This window comes from Microtus ochrogaster, unplaced genomic scaffold, assembly GCF_000317375.1.
Source record: "Microtus ochrogaster isolate Prairie Vole_2 unplaced genomic scaffold, MicOch1.0 UNK6, whole genome shotgun sequence".
Lineage (NCBI taxonomy): Eukaryota > Metazoa > Chordata > Mammalia > Rodentia > Cricetidae > Microtus > Microtus ochrogaster.
Window position 1 is genome coordinate 9,351,108 of NW_004949104.1, and position 13,696 is coordinate 9,364,803.

Sequence of the window (13,696 nt, forward strand, 5' to 3'; positions counted from 1 at the left end):
AGAATGTGGCTCAGTTGGTGCAGACAATGCTTTCCCAGAGTACATGAAACCCTGAATTTGTTCCCCAACAGTGCATAAACAAACTGCACAGTGGTGGCGCACACCTGCAGTCCTAGCACTCAGGAAGAGCAAGCAGGAGGACAAGAAGTTCAAGATTAGATCCTTTTTGACTACATAGTAAGTCTGAGGCAAAAGAAACCAACTAACAATTTTGATACAATATGAGCAATGGTACGTGATATCAAGACTTAATACTATAGCTTAGCATGGTGGCATGGAATCCAAGGCAGGAGGTTAGTGAGTTTGAGCTTGGGCTGCATAAGATCCCACGTCAACACCATTACCCTAGACCAAACCAAACCAAACCAAACCAAACCAAACCAAACCAAACCAAACCAAACCACAACAAAAAGAAGTAACTATAAACCTTTGTGATTCCCTTAACAAGGTGCTGGTCTGAGCTTAGAGATAAACCAAAAAAGAGTGGAGAAACCACAAGTAGAGTCCCACATCAACCATACATGTCCAGCCACAAGGCCAAGGGAAATTGTAGTCATTGTGACAATAGCAGGACTGGAAACTCACCTCAAAGTAGTGAAAACTAAGCCATGCCTAATACATCTATCAAGACCACCCTGAAGCAGATCACATATCCAAAAATAGGAGCTGACACTTTCTATTAATCATTTGAGGAAGAAACAAGACATTGTCATGACCTTTAGGAGGACACAAGCTTTGTAAATGACACAAACCACACAATTTGTGAAGAAAACTCATCAACACTCTTTACCAAACCCAAACTTCTGCTCTGTAAACAACAACCTAGGAAAGAGAACAGAAGCCAGACTGGAAGGAAGCCCCTGGAATATACACATCTAGCATGACTCCTTCCAGGTGAAATGTGGAGCGCTTACAAACAATTTAAAATGAGAATAGCAAAAATCCTATTCTCAAAACAGGCCAGAGTATCAGCAGGAATGCCATCCAAAACGACATATGGAAGACCTACAATGCTGGTTTTTTGTGACCAGGAAATATAAAGGAAAACTGTAAAAGAAAAGTGGTTATACCTAGGCAGAATCTTGATTTGGCCACAGACTTTGGGTGTCTGTGAGCATGTTTCTGGATGAGTAAGTCAGTCCTCAGTAAAACTGATGGCCTCTCTGGTGCGGGTCTCATCCAATCAGCTGAAGAACTGAACAGAACACTTAGGACCCCAATCTGTATCCAGCTGGGACACGGTGTCCATCCCCCACTTTGTACTATGTCTTTAAAACCAGATTCATCTTAACTCAGAGCATGTAACATTCCCAGTGCTCTCCAGACACACAAGTTCACAGTGGCCCTGAAAGAATGTTCACAATGGCCCGAGTGCTGGGATTAAAGGTGTGTGCCACCACCGCCCGGCTTCATTTTTAAAATTTAAGTCATTACTCAACAGTAAGATTTCTTCATATAGCTCAACACGTGCTCTTATCAGATCGGTGATTTGCAAATGTTTCTTCCTATTTTGTGAGCAATTATCTTGGTCAGCTCAGCTTATACAATCAACTATATAAGTTAAAAAGGCTGAAAATCTTGGAGCAAGGTCCTGGCAGTGCTAGATCTAGCAAAAATACATATATGTGATGGGCAACTCCTCTGAGTCTGGGCTTCACATCACTGATGAGGAAGGGACACAGGTGGAGATGATGTGAGTCACAGACCATGTCTGGCTTCCTAACCTGGTCACTGAACAGACTTTAAAACAACTGCTCATGTATGCAGAGTGTTGTGTACCCCAGCCAACCAACAGATCTGGCCATGAGGCCACTTCATTTGTCAGTCAAGCCAACACTTACAATTTTAAAAAAGGAATGTTGTTACTATTTATGTAATTCACATACTCTAAGACCCTCTTCAAAAGATAACACTTAGGAGGTTTGATTGTAATTGCAAGGTTGTGAAACCATTACCACCATCTATAAGAGAGTGTTTTCATAACCACATCAGGGCCATTCCTCAAGACACAAACATTGGCCATGACTCTGTCTCTGTTCTTGAAATCTCACACAAATGGAACAACATGTTTTGTATGTCTTTTTTTGTTGTTGTTTCTGAGACTGATCATGATGTGGTATATATACCAGTGCTTTGCTCTCTTTCTAGATGATGAGCAATCCTGTATTAATAACTGTTATGCACACACATTAAGACTACATGTACTTTGGGGCAATTATGAATAAGATTGTGAAAGTTTTTGTACCTTGTATAGACAGCAACTACCTAATGCCTAGGGTGTTTCAAATGGAGGCATCACTGTTTTTCACTCCCATCAACGGCACCTGAGGGTTTCCGATTTCTCTACATCTCCCCACCCCATTATAGCAGAAGGAAGTAGTGTGTCCCAGTGGCTTTGGTTTGCATTTCCTTGATTACTAAAGACACTGAGCACCTTCTTATGTGCTTACTGGCTATCTGTGGATCTTTTCTGGAGAAAGTCTTCAAATTGTTTTGGTTTTTGGAATGTATGTAGGTGCACATGCACAAGTGTGTGTACAGGCCAGAGGTTAACATTTATGGTGTCTCTATTTTATTGGGGTAGGGTTTCCTGCCCAATCCAGAGCTTGTCAATTTGACTAGTCTAGACAGCCAGCTGTTTTGGGATACCTGCCTCAGTCTTCCACACGCTAGGATTACAGGTGGGCTACAGGTAGCCTTCCGTAACAAGGCTTTATGGGGGGGGGGGAGTGTCCTGGGATCTGAACTCAGGTCCTCAAGTCTGCATAGTGAGAACTTCGCTTTATCTACCATGTCTCTACCATGTCTGCTCATTTAAAAAAAATTTTTTTTTGTTTTTTCGAGACAGGGTTTCTCTGTAGCTTTGGAGACTGTCCCGGAGCTAGCTCTTGTAGACTCGGCTGGCCTCGAACTCCCAGAGATCCGCCTGCCTCTGCCTCCCGAGTGCTGGGATTAAAGGCGTGAGCCACCACCGCCCGGCTTCATTTTTAAAATTTAAGTCATTACTCAACAGTAAGATTTCTTCATATAGCTCAACACGTGCTCTTATCATATCGGTGATTTGCAAATGTTTCTTCCTATTTTGTGAGCAATTATCTCGGTCAGCTCAGCTTATACAATCAACTATATAAGTTAAAAAGGCTGAAAATCTTGGAGCAAGGTCCTGGCAGTGCTAGATCTAGCAAAAATTCTCTTGCTTGCTATAACCCCACATTTTCTTTTGGTATATATGCAGAGTGCTTTAGCCAACTATATTCATATAAAAACATTAGAGTAGGAACACATCTCAGTGGGCAAAAGGACTTGTTCCCAAGCCTGCTGACCTGAGTTCGATGCCTGGAACCTCATACAAGGAGAGAACTGGCTCCTGAAAGCTGTTCTCTCTACTCATGCATGCTCACACATGTACATACAAAATAAATGAATGCAAACAAAAAACACAATAATCCAGGCTGGGATTACTGTCACTCACAGTACAGTGCTTGACTAGCATGCACGAAGTCCTATGCTCCATCTCAAGCATCACATCAAACCAGGTATGGTGGCACACGCCTGTAATCCCAGCACTTAGAAGGGAGAGCAGGAGAATGGAAGAAGACGATCAGTTGATAGTAGAACACATGTGACATGACAGTAGACAGGGAATATACAGGTAAAAAGGTGTAAGGAGGGATGGGGAAGAGAAGGGGTTGGAAGGGTAATCAAACTGAGTATTAAAAAGTCATATGAAAACCTATTTTGTAAGCTAATTGAAAACTGTAATTAAAAGAAGTTTGAACCAGGCAGTGGTACACACACCTTTAATCCCAGCACTCAGGAGGCAGAGGCAGGTGAATCTCTGTGAGTTTGAGGCCAGCCTGGTCTACAAGAGCCAGTCCAGGACAGCCAGGGCTGTTACACAGAGAAGCCCTGTCTTAAAAAAAAAGGTTTGAATGTAGTCACCCTGCATGGGTAAATTATACTGCTCCCAAAGCCATAAATTAAATAAAAATCCTAGTACCAGGTGTGGAGTGCCTCCCCTAAGTTGTTGGCCACTGAAGTGTGAGAGGTCCCTAAAACAATACAGGCTACTTTACTGCCATTGTTCAAGGCTGCCAATCAGAATTGGATGGTTATGACCCCACTGCTGAAAACACCACACACTTTGGTGGCAGGACTTGGAAACTTCCTTCTTTCTGGATAGCTTTCACAGTGTTGGAAGGTGCTACAGTCTGCCTCTGCCTCCCACTCCCAAGTGCTTAGATTAAAGGCATGTGCCACCACCACCCCTCTTGCTATGTCTATTCTTTTGCCAATATCATGCAATCTTACATCTCCATAAGAAGTTTGAAACCCAAAATTCCAAGTTCTTAACTGCTGCTTATCAGGTTGCCTTGACTAGTCTGGGTTCCTGAGTCATACTGTTGATTTACAAACAGCTTGCCAATTTCTACAAAAATGGCAGCTGAGATTTTAATGTAGATCATGTTGAGCCTGCACATTAATTCAGGGAGTAATGCTATCTTAACAATCCTGTCTTATTCTTACATATTGCATTATTTTGGTACAACAGTAAATCAAATTTTCTTAATTTCCTTTTAGGTTGCTCCCTTCTAGGGTACAGAAATACAAAATATAATATACTTATTCTTATATACTGCTTTTGTATTCTGCAACAACAATGAACTAACTCATTAAGTCTAATAGCTTGTGTGTTGGTGGGCATTCCTTCAGCTTGCAAGATCATGTCATCTGCAAATAGTCTTGCTTCTTCCTTTCCAGTCTCCAAGATATGGCTTCCTGTCTGTCTGCCCTGACCACAATTTCCAGGCCAAAGTTAAATGAAGTGGTGAGGAGTGACATCTGTCCTGTATCTTAGGGGAAGCTTTCAGTCTCTGACCACTAGGCATTATGTTAATTGCTTTTTTGAAGACTTTTTATTGGGTTGAGAAAGTTGGTATTTTTATCTTGAAAAGATTTTACTTTGTATTCACTTAGATGATCGTGTGGTTTTTGTCCTTTATTCCATTAATATGTCCATTATACTGGTTTCCACAAGGTGAGCTAACTTTGCATTTCTGGGAGAACTCATTTGACATTAATGTGCGATTCTACTGGTTTGAGGAATGTCAGCCAGCCCAGACTGACTACAGTCTCTTCTTGATCTCCTGATTTTCCTGCTTCCATTTCCAGTGCTGGGAGCTTAGATTTAGATACTGCTGAGTGTTTTAGCATGTAGCTATCCAGTACTGGGCTTTTTCACAATTGGGAAGTTTTTAACAACTGTCTTTGCATGTTACAGCGTCATTACAGTTATCACTCATGTGATCACTAAGATCCCAACTACCAGGGTCAAGCTTGGGTGCTGCCCCATAAAGAATGAGAGTCAGCTGTGAGCCTGGGAAAGTCAGGCAAGTGGCTACTGAGGAAGCCAAACAGGAATGTGCCTCAAGACTATGGAGGTCAAATTGAACACCAGGATACCTGCTGACAGGTTGCTATAGATGGACACATGGTCACAGCATAGGGTCTAAGCACTATAAATATAGTTATAGCATGACCAAGGGCAATGTGGGCAAAAGCAGAGGTGAGCCTACTCCAGAGATAGTAAACAAGATAAGCTAAGAGAGAATGTGACAATTTGCTCACTGGATAACTAGAAAGCAGTCATTATTTGTACATCTTTTAATTGTGAGAGATGGAGATGGGCAGGGATAGGGGACAGATAACTTATTTCTAATCATCAGAACAAGACAATGGGCATAGGCAGGCAGGCCACAATGGAAAGCAAGTATTGAGCACAGCCCATGGGGAGTGGCACCGGCAGAAGAGTTTAAGGTGAAAGCACTTGTGTGCAAGAGACCCTCCAAGTGAGCTGTCCGGGCTCAGAAGTGGGGCAACTGCTCGAATCAACGCAGAATCCACAGATGGCTGACTCTAGGCTGGACATCTAGGGGCAGGAGGTCTCTATGTCGCAATTCCAGAGCACAAGTAGGTTAGAGAAGAGATACATAACGAAACAAGGAAGGATGTATATGCTTGCACTCTGGAATTAAATAAATGCACAAAAGTGACATAAAATTTTAAGGAATTTTCCAACCAGACAGTAGAGAAATTCATTTGGCCAATGGCTGTTTATAGTGACTCTGTGCCAGGTACTCTTGGATGTGCTAGGAATATGGCAGTGATCAAAACATATTCTTTTCTTTTAAGACAGGGTTTCTATGTAGCTTTGGAGCCTGTTCTGGAACTCGCTCTGTAGATCAGGTACCAGGCTGGCCTCAAACTCACAGAGATTTGCCTGTCTCTGCCTCCCAAGTGCTGAGATTAAAGCCATTCACCACCACCACAAGGCTTACCAAAACATATTCTAAAGGAGATGTCTGACAGAGAGAGAAGGAAAAGAAAAAAGACGTAAGTGTAGATAATTCTGTAGAACTGTGATTAATACTATAAAGAAACCAAAACTGGGGGTGGGGGCTTCAGAAATGGCTCAGAGATTAAGAGCACTTGCTGCTCCAGAGGATCTGAGGCTTCGTTCCCAGCACCCATAACAAGGCTGGAAAATGTAGCTCTAGATATGGGAATCTGAGCCTTCTCAGAGAATGTGCACTCATATGTGCATACCAACATGCAGACACACAAACACCTAACATAATTAAAAATAAATCTTTAAAAATGAGTAATTAAGATGGTTATTATGGTAGTGCACACCTTTAATCCCAGTACTGGGGGAGGCAGAGGTAGGAGGATCTCTTGAGTTTCAGGCCAGCTTGGTCTACAGAGCGAGTTCCAGAGCAGCAAGAGCTATACAGTGAGACTATCCCAAATACCCAAAAATCAGCTGGGCAGTGATGATGCATGCACTAAGGCCACCTCTCAGGGTTAACTGGTGACACCAAAAAGCTAGTAAGAAGAAGACTGAAGAAACAGTAAAAGAACCATAGACTGCCCAGAAAGAAAGAAAACCTGAAGAAACATGTGGTTGAACAGTATGAAGGTAGGAAGAAGAGAAGAAGGTAGAGAGAGCAGCAATAGTTCTTGTCTAAAAACTGACAGACCAACCCAGTAGGGAGGGAGCAGGAAGGAACACCAGTAGACACTCTGAAGATCTAAAGTGGGGCACGTGGACCCACAACTGTCAAGATAGGCATGGGCAATTGAGCTGGGAAAGGTCTGAGAAGACAGATGGGTAGGAAAGAAAGAGTATCTAAAAGGAGGAAGAGGCTGGGGGACAGGGTATGAGTTGGAGGCCAGCCTGGTCTACATGGCAAGGTACATGACAGTTGGGCCTACAGAGACCTCGGCTCAAGATGGATGAATGGGTGGAAGGATGGATGATAGGACATGAGGAAGGATAACCTAGGATAGGTAATGGGTAGCACCAGAGGTTCACAGTCAGGAAAGTAAAGCCAGGCCCACACCTTTAAAAAACAAACAAACAAACCAAAAAAAAAAATCAGAGTTTTCTCCATTTAGACACATTCTGCCAAATAATTACTAGTTGTGACAACAGTGAATAACTCTCTTGAAGTTTTCAAATGGTCCCGACGTCTAACGATTCTGTAACTGCAACCACCAGCAGAGTCTGAACTCTGACACAGTCCCATGAGACTGGTAGTCATGGGACTTCCACAGATGGATACATATACTGACTATACAGGTCAGTCAGTCTCCTTTCTTCTTGGACTGCAGGCCTCTGGGGCAATGTCAGCCAAGACTTTACACAGTTCACAAGGCTTCACAGCACCAGCTATTCTTATTCTTTCCATGATCACTGGCTCAGGCTGTCAGTCACAGGAGCCCAGTCCCCTTCCACTACTCAACTTCACATTGGTTTCACTGGTATCTTTAAAAATAGAAAGGAAAAAAAAAGTTAATGCCAGAGGGTGGTGGCACAAGCCTTTAATCCCAGCACTTGGGAGGCAGAGGCAGGCAAATCTCTAAATTCAAGGCTAATCTGGTCTACAGAGTATCCCAGGATAGCCAGGGCTGCGTGGAGAAACCCTATCTCAAAACAAACAAACAAAAACAGAACTTTATTTTTTATGTCTGTACATGTGTGTGGAAGCATGAGTGTTAATACACTCATGAGAACACAGTACAACTTTTGGGAAACTGGTTTCTTCTTCAACTACATGGGTTCCAGGGATCAAAATCAGGTCATGGGGTTTGGCAGGCAGCAGGTGCCTTTATCTACTGAGCCATATTATCGGTGCCTCAACTTAGCAATGCCTCTAACATGATCCACCCACCACAGAGAACTAGGTATTACAAAGTGTTTTGTTTTCCTAATTAAAAAATCTCTTTAAGATAACAACAAAACAGCAATAAAAACCCAGAAGTTATCATGGAATTCAAGCCTTTCTAATCTCAGTGGGCACCCACCTTTCAGAAACACAGAGGTACACCAATGGGACACACATCTGAAACAGATTCATTCACTCAAATGTCCAACAAATCAAAGACAAGGTGAGTGAGAGGTGGGAAGACTTGAGCATCAGGCAGAGTTCTTACAGAACAAAAGGAATTCAGGTGGGCCCACCAATGGATGGCAGGTTCTAAAAGGAGGACGCTTCAGACTAGAATGGAGAGCACGCTGAAGATCTGGCAGGGTTTGGTGCACAAAGGAGTAAGGAGATTACAATTTACCAAGTACTTAAGAGTGCAAAAAGAATGCACCAAGTACTCTTAGTATCATATAGCCTGCCCACTGAGAAAAGCAGCTTCAAATCTGCATATTAAAAGATCTAGACTGTTGTAGGATACTGCTATACCTACTACCTAATGCAGTGTGTGCCTGCCTCAAGTCAAACTTTTATGATTATCCGCAGCATTAATACTTGATGATCCTTCCAATCCAGCCAAAATCAAGCTTGCAAAAGTGCTCTAAGTTATAATACAGGGCTTGTATCACACTTTCTGTGTGATATTTCAAGATATGAATTACCAAAGCAGTAATTGGTCCACCAGTCTTTTATCAAATTCAAGACTGAAATTTTAACTATTCCTGTAAAAATTCCAAGAACACATGAGTTTATGCTCAAAAACACACCTAGGCTTCTGTAAAGCACAGAACAGATCAGCAGCTGTGTCTGTGTGTTTAAGAGAACTAACTGCAGGAGCTAGACACCTGATTAGGTGTCCAAAAGCGGAAGGTAGAGCAGGTGAGATTCAGGAAGGAGCTGGGGTCAGAGCTGGCTGTCCCAGTGTCTTCAGCTCCTGCCACTGGACTGAACAGCCGCTTCCTGACTTAGGTGAGAGCAGAGAAGGTTGGCATGGCACTAGGCCACAGCTATCTGGAGGGAAGTAGGAACACTGATGGAGTGGTGTCTTCAGTAGAGTAATCTGAAGGAAGAAAAATCTTCTGTAACTAAAGATTGCTTAAAACTTCAATCAAACAAGGGATCTAAACTTAAGACGTTGAGCCACAAATCCCAGTTTCCCCTTGCTTCAAAGGGCTGTCATTTACAAACTGGCATCAGAACAGACTTCAGCAGAAAATTCTGCAGTCAGAATACAAGAGGATGTCTTATGAACCACATTTCCAGAGCTTTTGAAGAACACAGAAACAAGTCCCCTAAAGCAACATTCAGTCCAGAGATCCTCATGCTGGTGACTTTGTACCCAGGGCAACCTGGCGATGTCTGGAGGTATTCTGAGGACACTCCTACACCTGGTGGGCAGAGGTTAGAGATACTAGGAAGCATCCTGAAATTCCTGGCCCCAGAAACTGGGAAATTAAGCCTAAAGGTTCCAAGGGCTATAAAGAAGCCTGTATCAGTTCACCACTATGGAGGAAATATAGGAACAGGAAAGAGTCATGCTCAGAGTCAGGGCATGTCAGGAATAGCACCTCAAAGGAAAACGAAGAGAAAGGAAAAACAGAAAACGAGTTCCTGCCAGGGGCCTGAGACTGCACAATAGACACCTTAGTCTACTGCTTAAGCCCACCTACAGTTGTCAAGCACATCTGAGGAGGCCTTGCTTGGCAGGTAAAAAATCTGTTCATGATAAAAATATATAAATTACCAATTTTTCAGTGAACAAAAAAGTGTAAAGGTCTACCTAGTATACTCCGTTCCCATGACTGTTCAGGAGCCCTCCAGCCCCCAGTCCTCACTTCCTGTGGATCCCAACCCACCATGTCACACCTCCATCTGGACGTTCCTAAGACTGTCCACAAATACATTTCTCCTGGCATCCTGATCGATTCTGTGCCAATACATACTTCTAAATCAAAGGTCTAAAACTTCCCAGTACCCAGCATTAATTACTCTTGAAAAAATGACCAAAAAAAAAAAAAATGAAGCGAAAAATGTAGCTCAGTTGGCACAGTACTTGCCAACCACGCAGAAAGTCCTGGATCTGATATCCATCACTGCATAAAGTGGGTGTGGTACACATGCCTGAAATCCCAGCACTCAGGAGCTAGGAGCAGCAGAAATTCAAGGTCATCCTTAGCTACCCAGTGAATTGCAGGCCAGCCAAGACGGTATGAGAGCCCATCTCAAAAAACAAAGAACAAGCAATAGTAACTTATAGGAAAAACATTAACAAAGCAAAGACACACTGTCAACAGAACAGAAATTATATGCTAGGTCCTAAAGGACTTGGAGGGAAGTGCTATTTTTTTCCTGGAGGAAGTAGCATTTCTACCCACAAATCTTTGCTTATTGTCACTCTTCCAAAAAAGAAAGAGACAGCAATCTTGTTTAACGACACCACCACCTCTCTGTACCTGCATGAGGATCCACATAATCATTTTACTCAGAAGCTGTGCAACTGCTTTGGAATGCAAAGTGCACTCATGATCACCAGAAGACGTAAGACTGGGGGAATCCTTTCCTGGCCATCCATTTCATGCCTAAGGCATTCAGTAGGCCAGAGAGGGAGCTCTGGAAACCCTTCCTGTCTGTAGGTCTTAAATTCACCAGCCAAAGCAGAAAACCACGTTCTCTCAAAGCAACTTCCTTGCAACAGGCCAGGAGGCCCTGACTAGGCCCCAAAGTGGTTACAGGTCCACTGACAGCAGTTCCCAGGTACAGCCCACTAGAAGCTGCAGGGTTTCCATCTGTCAATCAACAGAAATCCAACAATGCCAGAAAACTGCATAACTACAGTCCCAGCACTCAGGAGAAAGTACAAAGAGAATTGAGAGTTCAAGGCCAACAGAAGCCTGCCTTAAACAAACAAAAAACAAGGCCTAAGGGTACAGCACAGTAGCAGAACATTTGCTTAGCACGCACAAGACCTAAGTTTGTCACGAGTCCGTCGTCCTCCCCTCCACCCCCCCATAACCCTTCGTTTTGAAGGTGTGGTAAAGAGGCTGGCGATGCCAGCATTGTTTGCTCCTTTCCTTGGGCGAATAAAGCATGGGATACAAAACAGCAATTAAATATGGCTGCTCACCTACTGCTGAAGAGGAGCAGCAGGGCCTTGCTTCTGCCCTCCTGTGAAGACCAACTACACCAGAGCAGTCAGATGTCACAGGGACAATGACAGCAGATAACTTCCAGTGAATGCCAAGACGTCCGTGTGCAATACGTGATCGCTCACTTCACCCTAGTGGGAAACAAACGCTCCCTAGGGCTTACATCTGATGATGAGAGAATGCCAGCAATCAGGTGCCTCCCATACGCACTCCGGGGATCCCTAAGCACAAGCAGGCAGCCGAGCTTAGAACCTGTGCTCTTCAATCTCGGCTAAACTACCCACCCACCGCCAAGCCACACGGCAACCGATCGGTCACCACAGAGACAGACACGGTGCCAAGCGCTCCAGAAGAAAGCTGCCCGGCCCTCAGGAGGAATGTAGAACCCCAAGGCTCGGCCGGCCTTCCTAAAAACTACCCGATTTGTTCTCCGAAGGCTTTCTTCCCCGGTGCTTCACCGCCAGTCCATCCGCCACCATCAAACCCCCTTTTAACCGAAGAGCCACTACCAGTCGTCCATCAAGGGGTGAACATTTGTCCTAGAGGAACGCACTGGCGCAGCGACCACCCAAGGTCACGCCCCGGAAACCAAGGGCAGGAGCTGCGCTGGGGACGGCCAGCGAGGCAGGGTGCCACCGGGTCGCCAATGCTTCCCACTGGCCCCCTAATTAGCACCAAGGCATGCCCGCCACGCCCCAGTCCGAGCTTCCGGAAGGACGCCGGGTACCGCCGCGACCCACGCCCGCGACCAGGGCCCCCCGATTCTCCAGTGCCCGCAGCCTGGGCCGTAGCCCTGCTGCCCGCACACGGAATGCCCGCAGCCTCTAGGCGGAAGGCGGGGCTCAGGCGCCGTCGCCCGGACCTCGGGGGTCCTGAGACCCCGCCGCCCCGCGCCATCGGGTCCCCAGGACGCAGAGAGCTCCCGGAGGCCCCGCCGAAAGGCCCCGGCCCCTGCCTGACGCCCCGGAGAGCCACAGCCCCACCGCCCCCGACCCCGCCCCCGGCAGTGCAGCCCCTGGAGAAGCGGCTCCCGCCGAGCCCCAGCCTCTACGCCCCTACGGCGCCATCGAAGGTGCGGTAGCGGCTCTGGCCGCGCCCAGAACGCACCTTGAGGGTCGGGTACTCCTGCACCTTCAGGGTCATGGACAGCTGGGCCGCCGACTCCTGTACCGCCATCTTGGGCCGGCCGAGCGGAGGAGGCGGGTACGCGGCACGCCGGGTAGTGACGTGCGACGCGCGGGGGCAGGCGGAGCTGCTGAGCGCCTGCACCAATCACGTCACTGAACCGCTCGAGAGGAAGAAGTCCCGGGCCTGTCACGGTCTACGGGCTCGACCAATCGTCGACGGTTCTAGAGAGCGGCTTCCTCATTGAATTGTCAGCCGACCTAGGCCGCTGAAGCGGGTTTAGGTAGCCTAGACACCTACGCCGTGTGCATTTTGGCGGTTGGGGCTGGGTAGCGCGCGTCAGGTAGCTGTCTTGTAAACGCCCACGCCCCCGCCCACGCACCGGTCACTTCTGGTAGTGGCCACTGGCCCTGTCTCAGTGCTTGGTGGCCATCATCTATTGGTGGTCACTCGGAGGTGCGGTTTTTGCCATCCGGGAACTACTTTCCTTCGTCTCCATTTTCACGGATTAGCAGAGCTGGAGTCCTTACACAGGCTTCCTAATGAAAGATAAAAGTGGATGTTTACCATAGAATAGGACGGGGCCTGCGAGCAGATGGGCTTTCCTGCAGGTGATACCATAAGGAACGCTCGGCAACTGGTTTTGTTAAAAAATGTTGACTCCTTGAATCGGGTTCAAAAGGCACCTAGAGTGTCCAGTGGCTGTCAAGTTGAATTCCTGGAGCAATGGTATTGATGGGTTAACATCTAGCAAGGAACTGAAACTGAACAACATTGACCTTCCAGGGCCCCCAAGTGAGGGTAATTATTTGTGACTTAGGCTGCACCCTAAAGCACAAGTAGTGATGACCTGCGAATCAGCTTGTCCCCTCAGGCAATAAGGAGTTCTTTTGAACCACTCCACAGAAAACTAATGCTCAACCAGACCACACCTTGACCAGGATTGTTTAGTCATTATACCTCTTACCTCTGCTCTGGTTCTTCCTCTATTTTAAAGTTGACGGTTGGTGGCCAGACAATAAACCTGAGGTCACTGAACCCCTTTATCTGTACAGAATGTGGCATATTAGATTCCTTTCTCTGCATTTCACTTCCTGTTGTTGGATTGGAAGTTTGCAAGCACATAGGTGCTAGGAACTGAATCTGGGTCCTCTACAA

The 13,696-nt window shown here is 45.8% G+C and overlaps 1 protein-coding gene across 4 annotated transcripts in view; it reads right to left on the bottom strand.

Moving 5' to 3' along the window:
* Maea (macrophage erythroblast attacher) overlaps positions 1-12,613 on the bottom strand; it is a 37,408-nt gene extending 24,795 nt beyond the window's left edge. The window contains exons 1-2 of one of the 4 annotated variants that reach the window (XM_005366080.1): positions 12,521-12,604; positions 11,392-11,544 (exon numbers count right to left, since the gene is read on the bottom strand). Coding sequence is in view for 1 of the 4 variants with exons in the window: in XM_005366077.2 (XP_005366134.1) it covers positions 12,521-12,589 (69 nt within the window). In the remaining 3 variants the exon portion in view is untranslated. Of the gene's footprint in view, positions 1-11,391; positions 11,596-12,520 lie in introns of those variants that run through there. The other 3 variants (XM_026788744.1, XM_005366077.2, XM_026788745.1) reach the window with 3 other exon arrangements.
* Positions 12,614-13,696: the final 1,083 nt, after the last annotated feature.